We start from the raw sequence: 27,674 nt of genomic DNA, 5'->3' as shown, positions 1-27,674 counted from the left end.
GTGTATTCCTATTTATGTAGTCTAGTTTGGGAACATTTCAGGGAAGTCAATTATTAAAATCCTCAGTAAAGTACAGACTACTGTAAAAAGCTGGTTAAAAACAATGAATTCAACACTATCTTGCCAGTGTACTCAAGTTCTTTGATCTCCTGTAGCAACTTTAATTTAGAAAATGATCTTAAATGAAAAAATATTTTCAATTTTTTACGTCTTGAAGCAAAAACAAACAAACAACAACAACAAAAAAAAAAACAACACGCAAAAACCAATTTGTTTCTTGTGCCCTTTCCTACAAACCTACTTGTCTATCTTCAGAAAACTTCGCATTATAGCAGAAGCTCTAGAGAGTTTGTATCATGCTGATTTACTTATTAGTGGAATTTTTTTTTTTTTTTTGGTGGTGATGGGGATTGAACCCAGGGTCTAATGCATGACAGGCAGGCACTCTACCAACTGAGCTATATTTCTAGCCCTTATTAGTGGAATTTTATTGGATATGTTTCTATACTGGGCATCAGTTACATTTACAAATGAAAGCACTAATTCTAGCAGGCTAAATAATACTCTAATTCAGAATTGGGCTTTATAGATGACCTGGACATGGTTTGGATATGGTTTACTTGTGTCCTTCCAAAGGTTTATGTATTGGAGGCTTGGTCCCAAAGGTGGTGCTGGGAGGTGGTGGGACCTTAAGGGAGGTGTTAGTGAGGGGGGTTCTAAGGTCATTGGGATGCGCTATTATAAGGTAATTCTTGTGCAACCCCTTGAGTTCTCCTGAGAGGGTTGCCTAAAAGGGGTAAGCCTGGTTCTTCCTATTTTCTCTGCTTCCTGGTTCAAGATATGACCACTTGTTCCAACAAATGCTCTGACCATTGTATATGCCACTAGATGACATGGCCAAAGGGCAGCACTTGCCACAGAGCTTGTACTATGTCCAAAGCTTGGACTTTGAAATTCCAGAACTTTGTAAGCTAAATAAACCTCTTTCTACATAAGTAATTTGTCTCAGGTACTTTGTTATAGTGATTGAAAGCTAATAAATACAACCTCTAATGTAAAAATGAATGACTCAGTACTTACCTCCTTTTCCCCTTTGTAAGTGACTGAATACTTGAACCTTGAGTTTTAGTATTTGCCAACGCTGTGTCCATGACCATGAATGGGCAGACTGATAGACTCCCCAGCCAGAACGAGTCACCCCTTCTCTGAAATTTGCATTTGCTTCCCTTATAGCTGAGTCCCACTGCACTGTAACAATCTGTTCACACCTCTACATTTCACACTAGACTGAGCTCTTGGGGTCTATGAACTTTGTCTTGTGCTCTCAGCATGTAGTAGAGTGACTGGCATGTACTACATCCAGAGCCTATAATAACAGGAGTTCAATACATGATAAAAACAGAAAGACAATATATCCACAGACATAATTAGCAAATAAGATGATGTATACTTACCACATAATTGAAGGATGTATCAGTGAGCACCGCAAACTGACGAAACAATGTGTGCCTAGTAAACATCTCATCCTTTAAGACGTGAAAGCTGAAATAAATAAAACTAGGGAATTAAAATGTATATAAGTCATAGGGCAAAGAAAATAAATATTGTGTTAATGTGGTTAAGAATTGCATTAAAAGTTAAAAATATTACCAAGTAAAAATTTCCAAAAATTAGTATGAACTTATTACTTGAAAAAAATCAAGTATTTTTATTCTTTGAAAAGGCATAGAATTAATGAAAATGAGCCAACCCCATGGCTCAGACTGTGGCTTAAAAATAATTTCTCACTAAAATAAACTAGGTCATCTTTCAAAAATGACTATTTCTAGATCTAAGCCAGTGAATGTACAAGATAAACCTGGAACATTTTATTCTACCAGAAATCAAGGGAAATCATGAAAGATTATGTCAAAACAATGCAGTGGCCAACTTCTCACTGATTTAAGACTGAAGAAATTAAGCACTGTATTTGCAAGAAAACAATGTGTTTTCAGTTCACAGAGGGAGAGGAATTTTAAAATCCAGAATGGATTTTAACCAGAGCCTCACCAATACCTAATTTAGATCATGAGAAGGGGGACCTTTGAGATGACTCACAGATGAGATTTTTAGATCTGAGTAGAAGCTGTAATGGGCCGAGACTTTGGAATACACCAGGATGAGGTGAATGCATGCTGCATATGGGATAGGCATAAATATTTGGTGGCTGGAAGATTAATTTTGGTAGGCTGAATGTTGCCCTCCACCAAAATATCCACTTCCTGTTCCATGGAACTTGAGTGTATTCCTTCACATGGTAAAAGGGACTTTGTGGATATGAATAAGTTAAAGATTTTGAGATGAAGTGATTATGTTGAATTATCTTGTGGCTCCAATGTAGCCACAGGGACTGAAGAAGAAGGAAGCAGGAAGATCAGAGAGGATAAAGAAGTAGGCGATGTGATGAGGAAAGTAAAGATTGGAGTGAGACAAGAAGAATCTAAAAATTGGAAAAGGCAAAGAACTTGTTATCTCTGGAGTCTTCAGAAGGAATTAGCTTTGCCAACAACTCAGATTAAACCCTGTAAGAATCATTTTGGATCTCTGACCTCCAGACTATAAAATAACAAATTGGTGTTGTTCTAAACCACTAAACTTTGTGGTCACTTGTTACAGCAGCCATAGGAAACTTATACCTACATTTAAGAATAACTTTTTAACAAGAATTTGGAAGAATTACACAAGTTGCCCAATTTCATGGAAAAAACAACTATAACTATGAATAAATTTAAAAAGAAATTAGAAAAAGTTAATAGTCTTCAAGGCCTTTAAACAATGAAATGGAACAAGAATCAGGAGCTGGGGCTATAGCTCAGTGGTGGAGCACTTGCCTAGCATGGGTGAGGCCCTTTGATTCTTAGCACTGCAAACAAAACAAAACAGTAGCAAAAACAAAAGCACAGTCATTCATTTAAAATTTGCTCATCAAGAAAACATTCAGTCTGGTCAATTAAAGATTAATTTTTACTAAACCACCTAGCAACAAATAATTCTCATTTTATCCTCCAAATCTCTCCTAGAATTTAGAAAAGGCTCTCCACAACTCATAATGTGAAGCTAGTGTGATTGTGAGACCAACAGCTGTCGAGGACAACAGGAGAAAGCACAGTAGCTGTTCAACTCTTTTATGAACACAGAAAATTCTTAAGATATCAGCAAATGGATTTCCAATTCCTGGAAGCACAGGGCCTTAGGTCTTCTGAACACTCTTGAGTTTCATAATCCAGGCCCCTCCCACTTTCTCAACTACCTGGACTTAGCTTCTGAGAAGAATTCAGACAGCTGGAATGAGAGGCAGGGATAAGACTTATAAAAGCACTGGCTACCCAAGAGTTCAGAGTTATTTTGGTTTGGCTTGTGCATTTCTTAAGAAATCTGGATTTCACTTAAGACGAAATGAATGTGTCGTGAGTATACTCAAGTGAAAACAAAATACATTGAACTCAAATGCCTGGTTCTTTTTTTTTTTTTCTATATTATTATCCTTCTGTGGGCTGAGGACAAAGACATAAGACTTGAGGTTTGTCAGGTGTGAAACTTCAGAGTTAGGAAGACATGGGTACAGGAAAATTGCTCATAGTCCTCTGACATAGGAGGCAAGCTAGAGAAGACAGAAAATTGGGGAACAGTGTGAAATTTCTGTTTACCTAAATGTACCCTCTCCCAAATCTAATAATGAGGGGCTTTACAACGGGTTCCAAGGAGAGGGAGGAGGAAGAGAATAAATGAGCAGAGTGGGCCTGTACCTTGCCTGTTTGTAAGTTCTCATAGATAGTCAGCTACCTGAAGGGATGGTGGTCCAGTGCTCCTGAGGATGAGGTAAGAGGAGAAGAGGGCAGGAGGGGATTTCCATCTGGGAAACCCCCATGGGGGGGAATCATGTACCAGTTTTCTATGAATTTGGGAAGTGTGATGGGCAGAAGTGAGACCAGCCAGCCTCAGAGCGCAGCAGGCAGAACCAGGGCATGGCTCAGGTGGAGGCACGTGGATGGTCTCCCGGCATGGAGGTGGGAGAGGCTGCTACATCACTCTAACATCAGCCAGGTAGGGATCTCTATGGTCCTGGGCCTACGTGTCACACCCATTTGTGCTAAGAGAAATGACAATGATGACAAATGCCAAGCAGGTCACACTAAGAGAAAGGACCAGCCCCCACCCTTGTCAACAGCACTTCTTTATGTTCAGCCTTCCTGGAAATTGAACCAACTCAACAGACATGGAAAGGGAGCTTCACCATGAGCTAAATATAAATCATGGACCAGAACTAAATATAAATCATGAATGTATAAGCAGAAGGTTTTCCTCTACCAAACAAAAAAGAGTGCCCCTAATCTAGAATCAGTTACAGTGAAAGGAAATTGCCATTCTAGCACTGTCCTTATCATACTGAGATGCCAAACCCTGTATAAAGACACCCTCAATGTTGTCACATAGATACATGGCATTAATCCAGTAATAACAACCAACTAGAGAGACATATTCCATTATATCCCAAGTTAGTTGATTAAATAAAAAAAAATAGAAGTAGGCATTAATATTTACTACCATCCTAAATGTTTATACAATAACATAAAGTCTGCAGAGACCAAAACAATAACTATGATTGTCATTGTCTTGGTTAATAACAAATCAACTTGAGCTGAAACGGAACCTTTTTTTTGTGAATGATTATTAAAAAATAGGATGAATCCCATAGAGACAAACAAAATCTTAAGTTTCAAAGGGAATCCCACAAAACTGTTTAGGGAAAGATGTTCTATTCAGTGTCAGAGTTCAAATCCTTGTCCAGAAGAATGAAATTAAATGTATATTTAAGTATTCTTTTGCTTTGCCTGTATCTACATTCTGCCTTGTAAGAAGTAGATCAGGCAGGTATTAATAGACTTATTTTGTAGAGCACAAAACAGTTATCAGCACAACTAGGAGCACAAGGCACACCATTTTTCCACAAGGAGAGGAGCTTCTGCTCCCCATCCAGAGTTGTTTCTGATTTGTGGGTTCTTGGTGTGCCACCCTGGATTAGTTATTTTGTTGTAATGTGCACAGGAATTGCTATGAACACAGCATGTGCTTATGAAACACAGCACACACACGTAGGGCATTGTGGTTCCATATGTCACATGTGAACCACAAGCCCGACTGGATTGATCTCCGTTGCATCGATATTGATTCTGTCATGATCTGGATGATGCTTGACTATTGAAAAATCTTGCAAAGGAACTTCCAATATGTGATATAGAAGGGGGTCTGGGGGAAATTATGTTAAGAAACAAGTAAACAGAATGTGGATTTTTTAAGGTTAATATGTGAGGAAAAGGGGGAAAATAGGTATTTTTCTCTATTTGGCATTTCTATTTGCCTTATCAGATTCTTAACAGGTTCGTTTTATTTTTTTCCTGTATTTTTTTTTTTATTGGTGTATCATTGTTGTACATATTGATGGGATTTGCTGTTACATTTTTGTACAGGAGCACATAATAACAATATAATTTGGCCAATATCACTCTCCAGCACTTTCCCCCTCCCTCCCTCCCCTGTTCCTTTCCTCTACTCTAATGATCTCCCTTTGATTTAGAATTTCATTTTCACCATTGGGCAAAAAAAAAAAAAGATGACAATGATACAAGGAAGAACCATTAAATGATTATGTGAGTGAAAAATACATCCAAGGATGAAGGAGTTGGTGTTAAAAGGAAAAGAATAGAATAAAGGATCTAAAGGATCTAGTATATATTTAAAAAAAATCATGATACAGACCAGTCACATATCATATGCAAATGTCTTATTGGCTCTATAGAGAAAGATGACTAGATACGTCTGATTAGACAAGGTATCAAGAGAGCCTTCCTGTCCTATTGAGCTTTTAAATTTGAAAATAGAGAATAGAGAATGCAATAATCTTAAATTTTCTTTTAAGTGACTCTGACTGTTGAAAGTATAGGAGGGCACTTAACATTAATTAATATGTAAAGAAAAATGCAAGGCTCCTAATTTTCTCAAATTATGAATACTGTATTTTTATAAATAGCATTTGCATACCATACCTGTTCCTGAGAATATGGAATTTCCTCTCCCAGTTTTTGTTTATCTGCTCTGATTCCTTTTTACATCTGTAATAAATTTACAGATAGTTAAATGCTGGATTAGCTACAAAGGAATAGTAATGAATCGCCCTTGCCAGTACCTTTCTAATTTCTTCTTCTGATTCTCCAAATTAGCCTTTAACGTTTCCACGTGCATCTCCAAAATTCTCCTCCCTTCATCCTTTCAAAAGAATACAAACCACAAAGTTAATTACATATACAATATGCCCTGTTTATCCCTAAATCTGAAATGGCCATTTCTATTAAATAGCATGCGTATTCTAACTGCCTTTGAACATAACTTGAGAAAACCATGAATTAGAGTTATTTGCAAATTTCTATAAACCAGAAGAATTTAAGACCCCCATGCCTCCATTTCCCAGAAATGATTAACTTAAAGGAAATCAGTTCTAAATCATATGACAAAGTAATCAAACTTCATCATCATGGCCCCACCCTTCCACCAGTCATTTCGTTTGCCCCCCCTTCTTTTACTGTGGCCTTTCCATCTCTCTTCATAGTCAGGAACATCCCCCTCACACTCTTACTTTCCATTTCTATCAAAACACTTTTGAGGAAAGGATCTGACTGAATCAATGACACTAAGGTTTTAAGTCATTTTTCAGTACTCTTTATATTTTGCAAGGGGACAAAGATTTTAGGACTTGTAGACGTGTCATAAGTGAGAGTTTGGGGTTGTGGCAATAATACGCTACCGAATCATACTAAAGAGGAAATTGGCTTTTTCTGTCTCTTCACAGACAGGATAGCTTCCAAAGTCATTGTTACTTTGTAAGAAGAGCCAGAATCAATATGAACAACTAGGTTAATAATAATGCTTATCATACCCTAGTTGCTGAGGCTTTTGCTTTCCTTTCTTCTTGTGTCTTCATGGGTGGTAGATGTTTAACCTGACCCTAAAAAATAAAGAAAGAAGGTAAATACAACATTTCAAATGAATGCACCAAGATGTGATTTTAGGGAAAGGAGATTGAGACTTTAAAATATGCTAGTCATATCCCCCAGTTCTTTACTACTGTTAAAACAATTATTCCTGTTTTTTAAAAAATGTGTTTCACTGCAGTGATAGGTCAAATTTTACCGTTTCATCTTTTTTTCTTTTGGAGGGTTCACGTTGGGTATCCACCGAATCCACAGGAAACTTAGGTGAGATTTTAGTTTGCTAAAAGAAAAAAAAATATTGGTTAATGATCCCTTTATTTCTTACAATACAGAGAAAAGTTGCTACTTACTATCCCCACAACACTCTCTGAATAGGTTCTATGACCCACAAGGCCCTTTGGTATGTTGCCACTCTGGGTGGTTTTGGCTCTGTCAAGGAGGGTCTGAAACAGGGGTTCAAGGGTTCTGCAGCATAAAGGAAAAGGAACCTAGAGCTCCCCTGAGCAATCAGAGTGAGGGCTGGGGTGAAGGTAGGAAATGTGCCCTGCAAAACCACAGGGCAGGTGGTGTATGCTGGACTGCTGGTGATCAGCGCCCAGGGAGATGTTCAGTGCTCCATGTAAAATGAAGCTACCTCTCCCTATCACTTACCTTCTTCAACCTTCACAAACTTACACATATAAAGGTGTATATGTGTGGGAGGTTTTAATAGAAATTGCAGAATCAGATGGAATTCAGTATCTGATTAAACGAAACACAAATGGAAAATGATGAGATTCAGAGACTGACTTAATTCAGTGGAAGAAGGAGCCCAAATCCAGGAAAAAAACATCAGAAGAAAGTAGTTGCAATAGGTCTGCCGAAACTCTGAGACATGTGTTAGGCTACTACAAGGCAACAAGTGAAGCTTTGAGCCAACTCTCCATATGTCTGATGAAATATAAAAGGGCAGCCAGAGATGAATACGGTTGTCATCAGCTGCCACACAGATAAATAACAAAATTTGTAATAACAGCCATAAAAGCTACAATTTATGGAGTGCCTATTCTATACTGAGTACTTCATATATGCTACCATTTATCTCTATGTACCAACCTATTAATTCCTTTATTCATATTACTTTATGTTTAATGATTGAAAATGCATATGAATATTTTAAAAATAAAATTTCAATAGCATACACCAACATAAAACTCTCAACTCTCATAAGCTAAGAATTTTGTGTTTTTTTTTTTCTTTCTTACTCTTATTTTTGGTGCTAGAGATTGAGCTCAGGGTCTTGGGCATGCTAACCACATTCTCTACCACTGAGTTATGCCCTTAGCCCCTTCCTTCAGTGTTGCTCGTGGTTATTATTATAAATAAATGATAACATTTATCTGGACTCCCTCACAACAGAGATTAGGAATTTAGAGCGTCCACATTATCTTCTACCTCCTCTCTCTACTCCATATGCCCATTTTTTATTTGTGTGTGTTTAACCCTTAATGTGGTTACTTTTATCATGACTAATATTCATACATTTCTATATTTTAACTTTTTTTATTTCTTACATACATGACAATGCACATTTAATGTGCATTACATTCATAATATATTTTGACTTATGAATTCCATGTTGGGAAATTTATTTGTTCTCTTTTCTTTTTCAATACTCTTTTCTCCCTCTGCCTCTCAATTTTCAAAGGAATGCTATTCTTTTATATTGTGTGTGTGTGTGTATTTCTCTATAAAACCTCCATGCCTTATTAATATCTTTGATTATAAAAATGGAAGTCTAATAAATAGCATTTACAATATTTTCATGTTCCCATAAAACCAAGTAGTGTAACTGGATCACAGAGAAAGGGCGTGCACACCTGTTATCAAACTTTGCTGCTAAAGCCAGACTCTTCCAAGTAAGCAGGTGTCAACATTTAATTTTTTCTATCTTCCCTTGCTTTTGAGTCATTCTTAGTTTCCCCTATTTCTTGTGCCCATATCACCTTGCATGTTTCATTCATTTTATATTTGGCTACAGTATTTTTTTTTTTAATTTTCATGCAGGTTTCATGAATGTAAACTCTTTGTTTTGGGGAGCAGGAGGTACCGGGGATTGAACTTGGGAGCCCTCCACCACTGAGCCACATCCCAGCCCTATTTTGTATTTTATTTAGAAACAGGGTCTCACTGAGTTACTTAGCACCTCACTGTCACTGAGGTTGGCTTTGAACTCAAGATCCTTCTACTACAGCCTCACCAGCTGCTGGGATTATACAGGCGTGCATTATTGTAACTGCTCAACCCCCACCCCCACTCCCATGGTGCATGCCTATAATCCCAGCAGCTTGGGAGGTTGAGGCAGGAGGATCACAAGTTCAAAGCCAGCCTCAGTGATGGAGAGGCACTAAGCAACTCAGTGAGAGCCTGTCTCTAAATAAAAAAAATACAAAATAGGGCAGGGGATGTGGCTCAGTGGTCAAGGGCCCCCAAGTTCAATCCCCAGTACAAAACAAAACAAAACAAAACACAACGCAAGCCCAAACTTTTTTTTTTTTACAAGTTCAAAGATGTCTTTATTTTGCTTATCTGATCAATTGATAGTTTAGCTGGGTATAAGACCTTAAGACCTAGGGTTCTAAGACTTTAGGACCTAGGATTCAAAGACCTTAAGACCTAGGGCTCAAACTATTTTTTCTACCCTTTGGAAACTGTTCAATTTTTTATAACAACTAGTATTGCTGATGAGAACATGAATGTAAATCTCCTTTTTTTTTGTTCCATTGCATTTAAACTATTTTTTCCTTTCTTTTTTAAATCCTTGGAGAACTAAAATTTCACCAATGAGTATCTATTTCCTTAATTTAACAAAAACATATTCTCTCCCCAACTTAGTATCTCTGATACTGAGATGCCTTACAATTGTTATCAATGTCATAGCTTGACTGGCAACAGTTTTTCCTTGCAAGGACTACATAAAATAATTTTATAATCAATGTCTTTTATAATCAATGTCTTTTATAATTGCATTTTATAATCAATGTCTTCTGAGATTTGATAAAATATGGCAATCTGCTTTTTGTTTTTGGATTTCGCTTAGCACTTAGTGATCTTTTCCATCTGGATATTAATGTTTGGATTATTTTCCTCCTGGACTCATGGAAATGTTCTTTTATTCTTTCTATTATTGCCTTGATCCTATTGTATTTATTTTGCTTTTAGAAAATCCTATTTGAGGTATTAGACCTCTTGTCTCTATTCTTTAAATGTTTTTCATAATTTTTGTCTGCCATTTTGCCTTATGTAGAAAGATTCCTTACTTTATTTTCCAGATTATTAACGAGGCTTTAAGCTATGTCAATTTTATTACTTTGCTTGTTTTGTTGTCTTTTCTTTAAAAAATTTTGTTATTTCCAAGAAACTGTTCTTTGCTCAGACTATTCCTTTTTCATAGCTGTCTGTCCTTGCTTTATGGATGAAAGATTCTCTTGAATGTCTTCCAAAATATTTTTGTTAAAAAAATCCTCTTAAATTTCTGTCTATTTCCTTAATTATCTTCTTCCTACAGTCTCAAGTGCTTTTTCTCTTCTCTTTCTTATTCCATTTACAAATTATTTACTGAATGTCTACAATGTACAAAAATAATTCTAAGCACTGTAGTTACAACAGGGAACAAATGGGGTGGAAGTAAAGGAGAAAGATTTGAGAGAAATAAAAGAGGTAGAATTTATAAGTGTTTTTGTTTGTTTATTTTGGGTTTTTGCTAGAAGAGAGATATCTGGAATTTCTCATTTGGGTGAAACTAGATGGAGAATCATATCATTCATTATTTAAATTTTTTTTTGTGTGCTTTTTTTTAATGGAAAAGAATTGGTAAATTTACAGCACTTTTTTTGTTTTTTAGAATTTTTTTTTAATATTTATTTTTTAGTTTTCGGTGGACACAACATCTTTGTTTGTATGTGGTGCTGAGGATCGAACCCGGGCCACACACGCATGCCAAGTGAGCGTGCTACTGCTTGAGCCACATCCCCAGCCTCAGAATTGGTAAATTTAGATTCAAACACAGAGTTTGAGGTACCTGTGGCCCATTCAGATGAAGACATATAGGCAACTGTGATAAGGGCCTAGAACTTTGGAGAGGAGATAATCCCAGAGATATAATTTGGAAATCATCAATTTATTTGTTGAAGCACCCTGGATAAGACAGTTCATAAAATTTATAGATAGAGAAAAGTAGAAAGTCAGGAATGGAAATATGTCCCCAGTCATGGCAGATCTATAGTTTTGATTTATCCCAGGCTGATAGGAGACTCCTTTGGACTGGTGTAATCCTAAACCTGGACCCTGAGCATTGCTCTAAACCCTACTTCTCTAACCCTAACCCTACTCTGCCAGTACCCACAATTCTGGAGATGACTTTGATGGTCCTAGAACTACCCAAATAAATATTGCCTTAGTTGTATACAAAGTATCTCAAACTTCCTAGAACACACTCCCTCTCCTATCACCACCAGCATAGTGACCCTATTTTCCCAAGTGCCTTAGGCACTCCACAACCAGTTTACCCGCAAAGTGACACAAAGCCTTTGTTATCATTGGCTGTCCTATCCCCGAGAAAGGTGAGGTTCTCAATGAGACATGAGGCAGGCACTCTTTTGGATCCTTCTGCCTTGTTTTTTCTCGAAGTACACAGCTCACTTGAACTGCCTGTCTTCCAAGGGCACAAGGAACACAGAGCAAGTTCATTGCCATTTGGTTAACAGTTTTCTATGGAAATAATTGGGGTAGGAACCAGCCCCAACCTTTGGAGGGCATTTACTAGTATGCTAAAAGAAAAAAAAACTTAACATGAATTTAAAGCATTAATTCCCAGAAAATTAGGAAGACAAATTGGCAAACATAAACTGTTTTCATGTAGAAAGGCAATTTTATCTTATGTCATTCACTTTGGGTTTAAATTCAGTAAAAAATTAGTTTGAATTTTGAAGCTTCCTTTTTTTTTCTGACTCCCATGTAATGATCAACTTATGTAATAATTACAGATAAGACTGCTCAAAGCCTATCTTCTGTAAAGCAAACGGTTATTCGGTCTCTCCAAAAGACAATACAATTACAATGATGAAGATAGCATCTCTTTTCATTGAAAAGAGACAGGAAAAAAAGAAAAAAGCACCGGAGGTCGAGGAGAGTGTTTGCTCTGTGGTTTGAGTTGAACTTTCCCCTTTGCTACAGCGCGTTGTGTTAAATCCTGGTTCTGTCCATATGAAACTGTCATTTTGTTTTGTCAGCTGCTGACATTCCACTTTCTCTGGACTACACATGCTGGTCTTTATGTGGTCCCTTCATTGACAGGTGCAAACACTGGACTGCTGAACAATAGATGGAGGTGGATATGAATAGCAAAGTTAATATGAAAGTAGGAAAATGTAAATTAATAATCATAAAGGCAATATCAAATTTGTGATTATGAATAACTGATAAGTATTTCTCATTGTATTTCTCATATACATACATTTATAACTAAAAGCTCATAAGATTCATTAATAATGGAGTCTGTGCTTCTTAAATTTGTTAACACTTCAGATACTTTTTAAAAAAATTAATAATCTAAAATTAGGAGTCAATAGTCTGGGTTTGTAATAATAGATGAAGCACAATAATGTTTATTAACTACCGTAAGAGTTACCATATTCCTTATCATATTCTCACATCCCTGTTCTCTTTTTTTCTTATCAAGAGTCATTCTATTCTTCTATTTCTCCTATTTTATATGACCATCCCTCTTCTGAAATTGTGGCCATTCTTTTTTTTTTTTAATTGTTTCTTTTTAATTATACATGACAGTAGAATCCATTTAGACATAACTTGGCCATTCTTTCTGGGTTAAGTGAAAAGTAATTTTGCTTCTTTGTTTCTTTTCCTTTAAAGTATTAAATATATTACTATCAAAACAATCTTTCTGATTTATCATAAAGAAAGATGATTTTCCCTCCCCAAAGAGTCACTAATTTTGATTTTTATATTAACTTCTTTTTTAGCCTTCCAACAAACAGCTACTTTTGAACACCAATAATGTCCCCATGCTTGGAGGTTGGTCAGGTAAAGAAGGAAGAGTTAGAAACCCAGGGAAAGAGGAGACCCAGCCTTGCATACTTAAAATTTGGGCAGAAGAGACTTGAGAATTTGAAACATTGAGGATAAGAGATGAGGCTGTGTGCCATTAAACACTTCTCACAGAGGCTGAAAGTCAGAAAAAAAGTTATGACTTGTGAGTTTTCCAACAAAAATCACTAAGCTAGCAAAATCTTTCAAAAACAGGACAAGACTTTCCTCATTCGATGTGCTCCATGGATTCTACTGCAGATGCCAAGGAGCTCTGAATCATTTTGGCAGAATGATCAAAATGTGCAGCCATGTAGGATCCATGCTGGTCTGGGCTTTGTGCAAATCTCAAATGTGTCTTCTTGAAGATCCAGTAGACCACAAGAGTCCAAGTGGGCTTTCCTCCTCATCCAATTCCAGAGCCTCCTGAACTTTCTGTTCACTAAAGATGGTCAGATACATAGCAGTAGCATATACATCTTCTATTAAATTATCCAATCTAAAAACTATAATCAGGATACTTCCATGGTGAAATGTCTCTATTAAAGATGATGAAGCCATTGTATGATAGCAAAGGAACAGAAATTGTGTCTCAGCAGGGCACTTGTAAATTGACAGGGATTGGCTAAGCAAATAGTGCTAATTCTGTGATTGAAATATTGGACATAATTGATTATAGATATTAAGTGGCATGGAACAATGTTCCCCAGATTGTGTTGAATGTGCAAAGTCACAAGACTTGTATAAAAGAAAGGCCACAAGATGCTTATAATGGCTATCTTTGGGAGGCAGGATTTTTTTTTTTTGTTTTCTCCTTTTGACATTTCTTTTTTGAGTCAATTTTGTACAGTGAATATGGATCTGTTTTATATGTAAAAATTTCAGGCGTCTGGCTTCTACTTAGAAAGCAAAAAATGGCACTTCAACACAAACAGTAAGAAAAGTCCAAATGACAGCTGAACTCATCAGAGAGCTGACATCACACCCAAGTAACCTGAATTTTATCAGAGAGGCAGGAAATGTTAAAAAGAATAAAATGGAAATACTAGAAATAAAAAAGACAACAAATAAGAATTTTGATGGGCTTATCATAGGCTCTATACAGCTGAGGAAAACAATTCCTGAATTTGAAGATAGAGTTTTTAAAAATTTCACAAACTGAAACAGAGAAAAACAAGTAATTCAAAGTGATTGAGCAGATCATAAAAGAGTTCTGTAAAAATATCAAATAATCTAACATAGACACAGTCATGTGTCATGGGTTTCACTGATACTTGGGTTCATGGTGGGGGTGCTGTGCATATCATAGTATATACCATATGAACTAGGTGTAGAGTAGTCTATATCATCTAAGTTTGTGTAAGCATACTTCATAATGTTTGCACAGCAACAAAATCATCTAACAATGCATTTCTCAAAACATATTCCCATTATTAAGTGATACATGTTTGTATTTGAAGGCAAAGATGTAATTAAAGATTATAGTCATAAGTTAATGAAAGACAGCAAGCTACAAATTCAAGAAACTGAATCAGGATAAAGAGAAAGCAAAGATAAACTCTTGAAGTTATTCCAAAATAAAAGATACATTATAGACATAGAAACTAAATTTACAGCAGGCTTCTTGTCAGAGACTATGTAAGCCTAAAGACAATGTAGTCATGTCATCAAACTATTATAAGAAAACAAAACTCCCAACCAAAACTTCTATGCTCATAAACAGAGGTTTCAAAAATGGAGGTGAAATAAAGGTTATTTTTCAGACACAAGCAACAACCAAGAATTCATTGCCATCTGACCAAAAGTGAATATGATACCAGACAGAAACTTAGATCTACAGAAAGAAATTGAACCTTCCGAAATGGTCCAATTGGCATCAAATGCCATACTTGCCAAGACAAATTATATCAATTTGTTACCTCAAAAATATCTATATTATAAACTTTAAATGTTTTTGAAGGATAAAACTGTACCTTTGATGGAAACATTAGGAAGGATTATCCAAAGGCATTTGGAGCAAGATGCATGGACAGATATGAGTTTTATAGTAGCATTTTGGAGAGCTCTTAAAAAAAGACTCTTTATTGCTGAAGACTAAGATATTTAGTGGGAGAGTTCCAGAGGTTCCTAACAAATTGAATTAGATTTTTTTATTTTAAAAAAAATTTTAAAAATCTGTTCTAGGTGAGGAGTCACTGCATATGCCACCAGCACAACTTTGCGGCACCCTGAGGATCTGGCTGCCCACCTTGTCCCATCTGCTGTATCCTCGGACTTGTTCCAACAATCTGTTAAAACAAGGTGGATTACTATGAAGTTCTAGGCTGCAGGGACGTACCTCACCCAAGGAGATCAAAAAGCCATATCGGAAACTAGCACTAAAGTGGCATCCAGATAAAAATCCTGAGAATAAAGAAGTAGTAGAGAGAAAATTCCAACAAGTAGCTGAAACATAGGAGGTGTTATCAGATGCCAAAAAAGGGAGCATCTATGACAAGTATGGCAAAGAAAGCTTAAATGGTGGAGGTGGGGGTGGAAGTCATTGTGACAGTCCATTTGAGTTTGGCTTCATATTCTGGAACCCAGTGAGATCTTCAGGAATTTTTTTTGGTGAAAGGGACCCATTTTTGTTCCACTTCTTTGAAAACCCATTTGAAGACTTTTTTGGGGAACCAAAGGGGTCCTTGAGGAAGCAGAAACTGAGGCGTGGGCTCGTGTTTCACTGCTTTCAGTGGATTTCCATCATTTGGAGGTGGATTTTCTTCACTTGGGTCACTAGATCACGGTGGCCTTACTTCATTCTCTTCTACATCATATGGCGGCAGTGGGTTGGGTAACTTCAAATCTACATCAACTTCTACCAACATAATAATTGGGAGAAAAATCACTACAAAAAGAATTGTCAAGAATGATGAAGAAAGAGTAGAAGTTGAAGAAGAAGGACAGTTAAAGTCCTTAATGATAAATGGTAAGGAGCAGCTGCTACTCCTGGATAACAAGTAATTCAATGCATGCATTTAACAGAAATGTTAAACTATTAACAAGCACTATTTGAGGACTAACAGGAACTTTTTTTTTTTTAAGATTTCAGATGAATTTAACTTTTAGTATAATTGTACCTAATCTAAAGTATTTATAAACAGCTCGTCGGAACCCCCATGTGACTTTTGAATTTATTGTTGAGACCACACAATAGGACCACTTTTTTTTGTCTTTAAAATTGTGTTAATCCCTGTATGCACTTTGCTTTTTTATTAAACTTGATCCAAGGTGAGCCTTGACTTTGAGCAGTGTGACGACAAGATTGTATCCTAACACCAGCCCTAATCTGCTTTCCATTGTGTTCAACATGTGAACCAACTTCAGCCTGCTGTGAGCTAACATTGCCAGGATGAGTCTCCTATAGAAATATTTTGTTTTTTTTCCCCCCAGTATTTAGTAATGAAAGATATCAATGCATTAATGGTAATATATTTCTGGTTTAATATAAATTTAAAAATGATTTCTAGTTGTGCATGAATGCTGGCAACTTAATAAAGTTTTGACAATTATTTAAATATGTAATGTTAAGCTTAGGTTTAAACTGGTAAACTGGGTCTTTGTCATTTGCTTTTAAAAAAAGAAAATAAATGTGAAAAAATTGTTCTAATTAGTTATACAGGCAACAGCTTTTTAAAATTTATTTTTAGTTTTAGGGTAGACACAATATCTTTATTTTACATTTATGTGGTGCTGAGGATCGAACCCAGAGTCTCATGCATACAAGGCGAGCGCTCTACTACTGACTCTACCACTGAGGCACAAACCCAGCCCCATGCATCAGCTTTTTATTGACTACTTTTCAACCAGCTGTTGAGAAGTACTTCAGTCTAAAATATCTTTTGTTGTTTTTTAAGATTCTGTTCTCCTAACTCTTCCAATGGTTATATAAAAATCTCAATCCCTGTATTGATATCTTTCTAACCTTGATTTTTTTAAGATCACCTTGAAAATATGCTTATGATTTACTTAATGCGAACCAGGTAGAAATGTTATATATTTTGACTGGAATCCACTTGTATATTCTCAAATTTACACTTGAGGTTGTTTAAGCTCATGTCCAGTTCTGATAGCATGAATTTAAATGCACACTGTATATACGCAACCACTGGGTCAAGTGGAGTCCATAACATTCATGGCATTGGGTATAGATGATTCTTTTTTATATTCTACATCTTTAAATTCATTTTCCATTCCAGTTCAGGAAGAGGAAAAGGAGTTATTTGAAACTAATGTGATGAATATTATGGACTTCAGTTAATCTGGTGACTGAAGTAAGTGTGTGTGTGTGTGCGTGCGTGTGTGTGTGTGTGTGTGTATACATTCAAAAGAGAAATGATTCCCACACTGAGGTTGGTGAAGTAGATCCTCAAGCTATTTTAAAGATTTTTGAAGCTTAAATAAGTGTGTGCCTTTGTTCCTTAATTAAGCTGCACAGGCTAATAAAATTTAACACTTTGTATTTACCTAGAATTAAATCAGTTCAGTGAGATATTAATAATTATCTGAGGTTGTTCAGGTATACAAATTGGAAGGAATATGTGATAAAGTAAGTAAAGCAAAACAAATAACCTTAATAAGTTCAGTTTTCTGTTTTGTTTTGTTTTGGTTTTGATACCAGGGATCGAACTCTGAGGCGCTTAACCACTGAGCTACATCCCCAGCCCATTTTTCAATTTTTTTTATTTTGAGACAGGGCCTCACTAAATTGCTGAGGCTGTCTTTGAACTTTCCTCCTGCATCAGCCTCCTAAGCTGCTGGGATTACAAGTGTGCGCCACAGTGCCCAGCTCAAGTTCAGTTTTCTTGAACAGAGATTGCATTAAGGAAAAGAAAACAAAGAAGGTATTCAATGAAGAAAAGTTTAACAACCATCATCAATTCCTAAAGAAAAAACATGGGTTGTGTTTTAACCTCTATTGATGAGTTTCCAGGGTGGAAAGGTGAGACCTGGAGAATCTGGGGCTGAAGACACCAGGATTGAAGAAACTGACAAGTTGGTAGAACTGGATTCAAAATGACTGGCCAATAGTCCAATGCCAGCGTCAGAAGGGTACAGCCATCTTTGGCCTGGCTCTGGCAAGCATTGATACCAAAAGAGTTCACAGCACACAGCACCAAGCAGTAGCATTGGCATGTGCAATAATGGCAATCAGGATGAGTGACAGCATGTCAAATGCTCAGTCTTCTGGGGAGAAAGACCCAAGACTAGGCAAATGACCTAGTGTTCAGGGCTAGCCTCAGCTCCCAGTGGGAACTGGAGCGAAACCCACAGCTGAAGCCCAGATAAGTAGAACAAAGCAGCACCATGTCACAAGAGGTAAAATGGGTCCCTGCATGTCCAGCATGACGCTTATGTTACCACCCAGTCAGTGTCACATGAAGTCAGAACCTAGCATCTGCCCACTGTGAGAGTATGTGGGGAAAAACAGGAAATTATCCAAATCTCAAATTTATCTATTCCTGACTTACAGAGCAAAATCTTTAGTCCTTAATTTAAATTATGCTAAAATAATATAAACTTCACAAATAAAATGTTGTGATTGTTTTTCACAGCAAAATAAAGAAGAGCAAAAGCACAAAATCTCTCAAGTGATGTTTAACAAATAATATTTTTTCAAAAATGTGCAACAAATATTAAATATTATTCTCACCAAGATATTTTCAGTTCCAAATATATATAGAAAGTATATATTTAATTCATCATTAAACTTCCCAGAATAAAACAATGTAGAATATAAGAGTTTCCTTTCAGTTGAATCTTAAACAGGATATTGCTCAGGTTTTCAATTTTGGCCTCTGAGAACAGACTCTAAAGATGAATTTACTTTAAATGTGACAAATGAAAATTTTGATTTTAAAATAAAACAAGTAATTGTGGTGTGTGATTTCAATTATCTCCACATTTTCAAGTTATTTATGCTAATGAAACAAAAATCCAGTATGATAAGTGAAATTCTTTTGTGTCAACACAGTCCACCAAAATACAGTAGGCACCTTTGACAACCTCTGAGGACCACGCATGCATGCAGATCATTCTCTCTCTCTATTACTCAACTGCTCAAAGTTGCCAGATCAAGAATGAGCTGGGCTGCCTTTCTCACATTGCTTGGAAAAACCATTAACAGCTTGATTTAATCAGGCCAAGCCAAAAGAATGGAATAATCAAACAATGAACAGTTTCTATTATTTTCTTTTCTGTTACAGTTTATTTTAAATTTCATGTGCAATTTAACCAAACAAAAGTGTGGCAGGGAGAGGAATTGTAAATTTCGGAAGGCAATAGTTTTCCTTTACCTGCCTAGTCTATAATAATAATTCTATCCCCTGTAATTAACAATTTTCTAAAAAATTACTAGCTTGAAGGCTGACCATGGTCAGAATCACAAAATGATTGCAAAAAAATATTTTACTGAACATTTCTTGAATGTTAAAAACAATATTCTAGAGCTTTTATTCAAGTCTTTTGTCTGGAAAAATTGCTTTATTGCGAGAACTCTAAGAATGGGAACACAATTGACTTTGTCTCTTGTCCCATTTCCCACACAGAAGGGCCCTGATGCTTTCTGCAGATCTAAGCACACACCATATGTTCCATCCATATAGACCAGGTTACCTCATGGAAGCTCAGAAGTCTTCCAGGGAAGCATTTACTGGGTGCAACCTTAATTAACTAATTACTTAGGGTAGGGTTAGGAGGGGGAGGAAAACCTGGGAATCAAATTTAACCTTGATACGTGAAACCTCAGTATTTGAAACGTTTTACAGATATCAAAAAATAAACGTTACCCAAGGGCACTGTACAAACACAAATTTTATGTTGTGAAATCTTGCATACATAGAAATCAGACGGCAATGTTCATATCATGTTTTTCAGACTGGCTAAACACTCAGTTTATCACTGAGTGCTCCGCTGTGTGCACCATGTGCCCTGTTCCCACCGAATGACACAGATTTCAAAAAATAAGTATGATTAATGAGATAAGTTAAATGACTGATGTAAAAAGTTCCTGCAGCAAGCTCTCCATTTGGTCATTTACACATAGTAAATATTGTAAAACCCTTTAAAGATAATTTTTAAGAGGCCCAGCTACCTCTACAGAATTAGAAGCAGAAAAATTATAACTGGAGTGTATATGTATAGTGTTAATATACACTGAAGAATAAGCCACATATATAGGAGAGCTTATAAGAACAGAAAATAGTATCAATATTATTGTTAACAATAATAATGTATAATGTATGCATATTACATAACGATGGGATTAATAGTAGTGAAGACCTAGAAAAATATATTTCACTTTACGAGTCAATTAATATAAAGATGTAAATACCAGCTTAGGCCACCTTCCCCTCCCCCAGTCCAATTGTTACTTATTGTTACACATTAACTTCAGAGTCTCTCCAGCAGACAAAATGTACTGTTAAGTTCTGGAAAAATCCAGATAACAATCATTACAATCAGAAGAAAAGAGTGTGGCACTAGAGAAAATCCTATCGAAATGACACCTTCTCAGACAGAGATCCTGAGTCATCTTTGTCTTTTCTTTTTTGGTGCATTTTTACTGGGGGGAACACAGAGGGTATCTCCACTCCTCATGCCTCTGACTTCAGATGCTCAGGATCTATCTGTAAATTGAGGACACTGGAGCTTCTGAGCTGGAATTCTAGGGCTCCTGTTGTGGAGACTTGGGTGCCTTCTGCTGTGGCTGCCCCCTGCTGCTGGGATTTCGAGATGGGAGGCTCAGCTGCTTTGCCCCAGTTGCGGACCCCACTGTACAGTCCTTCCAGGCCCTTCTAGAGCCTCTGACCACAGACCCCTGCCACATAACCGATTTCATGGCCACCAACTTAGCCTTCCGAGATGTTATGCTGCCTGGCCACAGGCTCAACAAGTCCAAAGCTTGGGACTGGAGCCCCTTGAAACCGGCTAAGTCCTGGACACATCCTGACAAAAAAATTTCTTAAAGAACTAAATGATGAAGTTGTTTTTCAGAAGAACCTCCAGAATTTACTCAAGGACCTTTGAATCTGGCTTTTCAAGAATGGACATGCGCAGACACAGCCAAGTCATCTGGTCCCAATGACCTTTTCACCACACAAGCTCAAAATCCCTGCTGCAGAACACAACTCCCCAGTGGAAAAAGAAACGAGCAACCTGTAAAGAGAGATGATGACCCTTTGCTCCTGTGCAAAAAAGCTTAAAACTTCCCCTTCTCGCCACCCAATCAACAAGCAGCTTTTTCTCCCTCACTTCCTAGGAACACTGACATCCTCTTGGGAAAGACTAAAAAGGGCATGCTGGGTAACAGCCAGATTTAGGTGAGATTCAGGGGTGTTGAGATGGTCATCCTGGTTGATGCTGGGCTCTGGGATGTGAGGCAGCAGTTGTATTACAGCTCACCAGACCGGTGCACACCTAGATGTCATGAAAGGTGGCGGGCGGGGGGGCGGGGGGGCTATGTAAGCAGTTCTTACCTCTTGAGGAGGCTCTTCCTTTGTAGTTTTCTTTGAAAGCTTCACTTTTTTAGTCCTAACAGGTGATGTACTACGAGCGGCAGCAGAGTGTGGCCTCAAGGGTGTCGTACTCCTGGATAAAGTCCCAGAATGGGAGGGCCACGGGGACAAAGAGCCTTCTCTTCCCCAGCCTGTTTTCAGGTTCTGACACACAAAAAGAACCAACTTAGTCATTCTCATGTCATTCCTCAGATCTATGCTCTCTTCCCTCCCCTGAGTGGGAAACTCTGAGTTGAAGTTTTCAGCCCCAAAGGGCCTGACTCTGTTCTTGCTCCCAGTTCCAAGGTCTGCCCTGGCCTGGCTCAATTTGCAGGCTGGATTCAAGTCTCTACCCCCGCCCCCCCCACCCCAACCACGAATCCTAGCATTCCAAGACACACATGGCAACAGACTGATGTGCTTTGGAAGCACCTGGGAAGGCAGGGTCCCTGTGGAATGGGATGAGGTGGTAGCTTGAGGTTGTATCAAGGTGGGCTGGAGGAAGGGGAGTAGGAGGCAGGAAGGAAGGGCAGGGTGTGGAGCCAGAGGAGCAGCCTACAGACAACACCTTGACCTGGCTCGTTTGCTCCTCGGCTCACTTTCTCTCTCCTCCACCTGTGCTCATCAGTCAGTTCCTTGTTACCTATTCACACCTCTTGCTCCACTTTCAAGCATTTTTTCTGTTTTAAACCCCAACATTAAGCAGTGGAAAGCCTCAGTACAGTATGCATAGATTCTCTAACCCAGATGCCAAGAGAAGGGCGGCACAGAACAGATGGAGAGAGAGATTGATTGATTAAATACAAACCCGGACACTTACACTATCGTACTTTCTTCTAAGCTCCATGTCTTCTTTCTGTTTATTAATCTGTGAAATGAAAGACCATATTATTTTTTATCATTTGTGAAAATTACAAAGGAGAATTTTTTAAAATCTTAAGCAATAAAAGAGTAGCACTTAAAACTATTTCACTGTAGAAACTATTATAGAAATATGAGCTTTATTACTGAATGTGAATTAGAAGAAAAACAAATTTGTATCTGGAATAAAAAGCACCTAAAAATAAGTGAATTATGTATATTTAAGGTTATTAGCATTTATTTATTGCTTTAAGGATTACAGATTAAAGGGACACATATTAATTATTTATGAGGTGATAATTTGATACAATATCATAATAGCTGTAAATCCAAGGCCTTATTTTAATATTTTAAAAAATTAAGAATTTAATAGTGAAACTTCATAAAATAATAAAATTGTACTTTAAAATTAATTAATGTTCTTCTCTGAGAAGTGTCTGTTCAGGTCCTTGGCCCATTTGTTGATTGGGTTATTTGTTATCTTATTGTTTAATTTTTTGAGTTCTCTGTATACTCTGGATATTAGGGCTCTATCTGAAGTGTGAGGAGTAAAAATTTGTTCCCATGATGTAGGCTCCCTATTTACCTCACTTATTGTTTCTCTTGCTGAGAAAAAACTTTTTAGTTTAAGTAAGTCCCATTTGTTGATTCTTGTTATTAACTCTTGTGCTATGGGTGTCCTATTAAGGAATTTGGAGCCTGACCCCACAATATGTAGATTGGAGCCAACTTTTTCTTCTATCAGACGCAGAGTCTCTGATTTGATATCAAGCTCCTTGATCCATTTTGAGTTAACTTTTGTGCATGGCAAGAGGAGGGGATTCAGTTTCATTTTGTTGCATATGGATTTCCAGTTTTCCCAGCACCATTTGTTGAAGATGCTATCCTTCCTCCATTGCATGCTTTTAGCCCCTTTATCAAATATAAGATAGTTGTAACTTTGTGGATTAGTCTCTGTGTCCTCTTTTCTGTACCATTGGTCCACCCGCCTGTTTTGGTACCAGTACCATGCTGTTTTTGTTACTATTGCTCTGTAATATAGTTTGAAATCTGGTATCGCTATACCGCCTGATTCACACTTCCTGCTTAGCATTGTTTTTGCTATTCTGGGTCTTTTATTTTTCCATATGAATTTCATGATTGCTTTATCTATTTCTACAAGAAATGCCGTTGGGATTTGATTGGCATTGCATTAAACATATAGAGAACTTTTGGTAATATCGCCATTTTGATGATGTTAGTTCAATCAACAAGTACATGAAAAAATGCTCACCATCTCTAGCAGTCAGAGAAATGCAAATCAAAACCACCCTAAGATACCATCTCACTCCAGTAATATTGGCAGCCATTATGAAGTCAAACAACAACAAGTGCTGGCGAGGATGTGGGGAAAAGGGTACTCTTGTACATTGCTGGTGGGACTGCAAATTGGTGCAGCCAATTTGGAAAGCCGTATGGAGATTCCTGGGAAAGCTGGGAATGGAACCACCATTTGACCCAGCTATTGCCCTTCTCGGACTATTCCCTGAAGACCTTAAAAGAGCGTACTACAGGGATACTGCCACATCGATGTTCATAGCAGCACAATTCACAATAGCTAGACTGTGGAACCAACCCAGATGCCCTTCAATAGATGAATGGATAAAAAAAAAGTGGCATTTATACACAATGGAGTACTACGCAGCACTAAAAAATGTCAAAATCATGGAATTTGCAGGGAAATGGATGGCACTAGAGCAGATTATGCTAAGTGAAGCTAGCCAATCCCTAAAAAACAAATGCCAAATGTCTTCTTTGATATAATGAAAGCAACTAAGAACAGAGCAGGGAGGAAGAGCAGGAGGAAAAGATTAACATTAAACAGAGACACGAGGTGGGAGGGAAAGGGAGAGAAAAGGGAAATTGCATGGAAATGGAAGGAGACCCTCATTGTTATACAAAATTACATATAAAAGGTTGTGAGGGGAATGGGGAAAAAAAACAAGGAGAGAAATGAATTACAGTAGATGGGGTAGAGAGAGAAGATGGGAGGGGAGGGGAGGGGGGATAGTAGAGGATAGGAAAGGTTGCAGAATACAACAGTTATTAATAGGGCATTATGTAAAAATGTGGATGTGTAACCCATGTGATTCTGCAATCTGTATTTGGGGTAAAAATGGGAGTTCATAATCCACTTGAATCTAATGTATGAAATATGATATCAAGAGCTTTGTAATGTTTTGAACAACCAATAAAAAAAATTTCAAAAAAAGAAAAAAAAATTAATTAATGTTAATTTCCAGGCATAAAAGCATTGTATCAGAAAAATACTACCAATCAATGCTTCAATAATTTTAAGATTTTTACTCATAGCATGGATTTATGAATAATGATTTGAATTATGACTAAACTTATTTAAAATTAAATGATGGAACTAACTAAAAGATGAGAAATACATTTAACGATTAATTTCATTGGTATCTGATTAACAACTATAATGGATATCCAAAAATCTTTCTCATCTTGAACATTGAGCAGAACTCAACGAAAAGATATAACAACTTTCAATCTGGGAGTTTAGTTACTAATGCCAATGAAGAACTGTATTACATGGTCTCAGTGGGTTTGAACTCAAGCCTAATACAGTTAAATTCCATTATGATGGTTTAAAAATAACTTTCTCCAAAATCTTCAAAAAACGATTGCAAATTGAATATAGCAATATATAAAAGGTATAAGAGATCATAACAAAGCAGAATTTTGCCTAGGAATGCAAAAATGATTTAACATAACAAAAACACAGTATTTTTTCATAAAAATAATTGTATTTTTGTATATACTAGTACCAAACAATTAGAAATAAATTATAAAAACAATTTCAGTTACAACAGCATCAAAAATATAAATATTTAGGAAATTAACAAAAGATATGCAAGATCTCTACCCTGAAAATGATAGTCCATTGCTAACAAAAATTAAGAGAACTAAATGAATGGAGGTATATATCATGCTTATGGATTCAATGACTCAGTCTATAATAAATATGTCAATCCCTTCAAATTGAACTATAGATCTATTTATTTATTTTAAAATTTTAGTTATAAGTGAACACAATATCTTTATTTTATTTTTATGTGGTGCTGAGGACTGAACCCAGTGCCTCACACTTGCAAGGTAAGTGCTCTACCACTGAGCCACAATGGCAGCCCAAACTATAGATTTATTATAATCATAATCATGCCAATTCTTTTTTGGTAAAAACAGACAAGCTATTTCTAAAATCTACACAAGAATACTGAGGATCTAGAATTTTTAAGATGACTTTGAAAAAGAACAAAGTTGGAGGAGCTACTGCACCTGATTTCAATATTCATTATAAAATTATATTAATTCTGTGGTTCTAGCATATGGATTGAAAATCATTAGAATTGAATAGAGAACTTAAAAGTACACTGTTTGATTTTTAACAAAGATGCCAAAGCCATCAATACAATGGAAGAAAAAGATTTTCAACAAATAGTGTTGGAATAAATAGATAACTTTTCTTGGGGAAAAATAGAAATTTGACCCTTATCTTACACCATACACAAAAATTAATATGAACCATATTGTTAAACAAAAGACTAAAATCATAATAGCTTAAAAATCATAAAAGAATGTCCTCTTGACTTTAGGTTAGACAAAGTTTCTAAATGTATATAAAGGAATATTCATCAAAGATAATAACAGGTAAATTAGACTTTAAAACAAAAACATTTTGTCATCAAAACACATTGTTAAAATAATAATCAGAAAAAGCACGGCTGGGAAGAAAATATCTACAAAGCATGTATCTGAGAACAGACTGGATCCAAGAAACAACTTCTGGATTGTGTTGTAGTCCCATGCTTAGTTTTTAATAATTGCCAAACTGTTTCCCTAGATATTTACTTTCTCTGTGTCCTTGCCAACACTTACTATTACCACTATTTTTTTTCTCCTTCAACTTAACAATTTCATAGGTGTGTAGTAATATCTTATTGATTTGCATTTCCTTCATGGTTAATATTATTGAACATCTTTCATGTGTCTCTCCAGTAAAACATCTGTTTGTGTTTTTGCCCAGTTTTTAACTGGAATGGTTTGTTTTGACTTTATTTTTCCCTGTTGAGTTTTTGGAGGTTTTCACAATGTGATATTTGCCCTTTGTTAGAATACGGCCTACAAAAATTTCCTCTTCCAAGTCTGCAGCTTATCTTTTCATCTGCTTCACATGTGTGTGTTTTTTTTGTGTGGGGATTGAACCTATGGGCACTTCACCAGTAAGACACAGTCCTTTTTTTTTTTTTTTTTTAATTTTTAGACAGGGTCTCTTTAAGTGAATGTGCTGGCCAGGAACTTGTGCTCCTCCTGCCTGAGCCTCCTGAGTTGCGGGGATTACAAATGTGTGCCACTGAACCTGGCTCACATGTGCTTTTATGTTGCAAAAGTTTCTAATTTTGATGACGTCTGTTTGGGTCACTTCAAAATTTGTATGTTGATTTAATACCAATACCAATGCAATGATTAGGAAACAAGGTTTTAGAACTAAAATGGTCTAGATCAGGTCATGAAGGTAGGAGCCTCATGATGGGATTGGTGCCTGTTTAAAAGGAGGACAGGTGTCTCTGTCTCTTTCTTCCTTCATAAGCATGCTCTGAGGAAAGGCTAGGTAAGCATGCAGACAGGAGGAGTTGCCTTTAACTTAGGAAGCAGGTCTTCACAAGATACCAATGATAGCACTTTGGTCTGAAACTTCTGAGCCTCAGCGTTGTGAGAAATAAATGTTGTTGAAGATACTTACTGCCTAGTATTTTGTTACAGTAGTCTAAGTAGGCTAAGACAAGGTCCAATTTATCAATCTTTCCTTTTATGGATTGTGCTTTTGGTATTAGGCCTAAGAACTCTTGGCTCAGAGCTCTACATTCCAAAGATTTTCTTCTCTATTTTTCTAAATCTTTGTAATTTTGTATTTTACACATTGTTATGGTTTTGACATGAGGTGTTCCCCTAAAGCTCATGTGTGAGACCATGCAAGGATGTTCACAGGTGAAGTGATTAGATTATGAGATGTGTAACTTAACCAGTAGATTAATCCACTGATATGGATTAACTGGGTGGTAACTGTAGGCAGGTAGGGTGTGGCTGGAGAAAGCAGGTCACTGGGGACATA

The 27,674-nt window shown here is 36.7% G+C and overlaps 1 protein-coding gene across 1 annotated transcript in view; it reads right to left on the bottom strand.

Moving 5' to 3' along the window:
• The window catches only part of C12H10orf67 (chromosome 12 C10orf67 homolog), a 122,287-nt gene that overhangs the window by 38,298 nt on the left and 56,315 nt on the right, over positions 1 to 27,674 (bottom strand). Inside the window, exons 9-12 of the mRNA XM_034636807.2 lie at positions 22,452 to 22,511; positions 6,224 to 6,303; positions 6,084 to 6,149; positions 1,455 to 1,542 (exon numbers count right to left, since the gene is read on the bottom strand). Coding sequence (XP_034492698.2) covers positions 1,455 to 1,542; positions 6,084 to 6,149; positions 6,224 to 6,303; positions 22,452 to 22,511 — 294 coding nt within the window. The remainder of the gene's footprint in view (positions 1 to 1,454; positions 1,543 to 6,083; positions 6,150 to 6,223; positions 6,304 to 22,451; positions 22,512 to 27,674) is intronic.

The sequence above is a fragment of the Marmota flaviventris genome, chromosome 12 (genome assembly GCF_047511675.1).
Source record: "Marmota flaviventris isolate mMarFla1 chromosome 12, mMarFla1.hap1, whole genome shotgun sequence".
In the NCBI taxonomy this organism is placed as follows: domain Eukaryota; kingdom Metazoa; phylum Chordata; class Mammalia; order Rodentia; family Sciuridae; genus Marmota; species Marmota flaviventris.
This window is presented reverse-complemented; position numbering and strand designations above follow the sequence as displayed.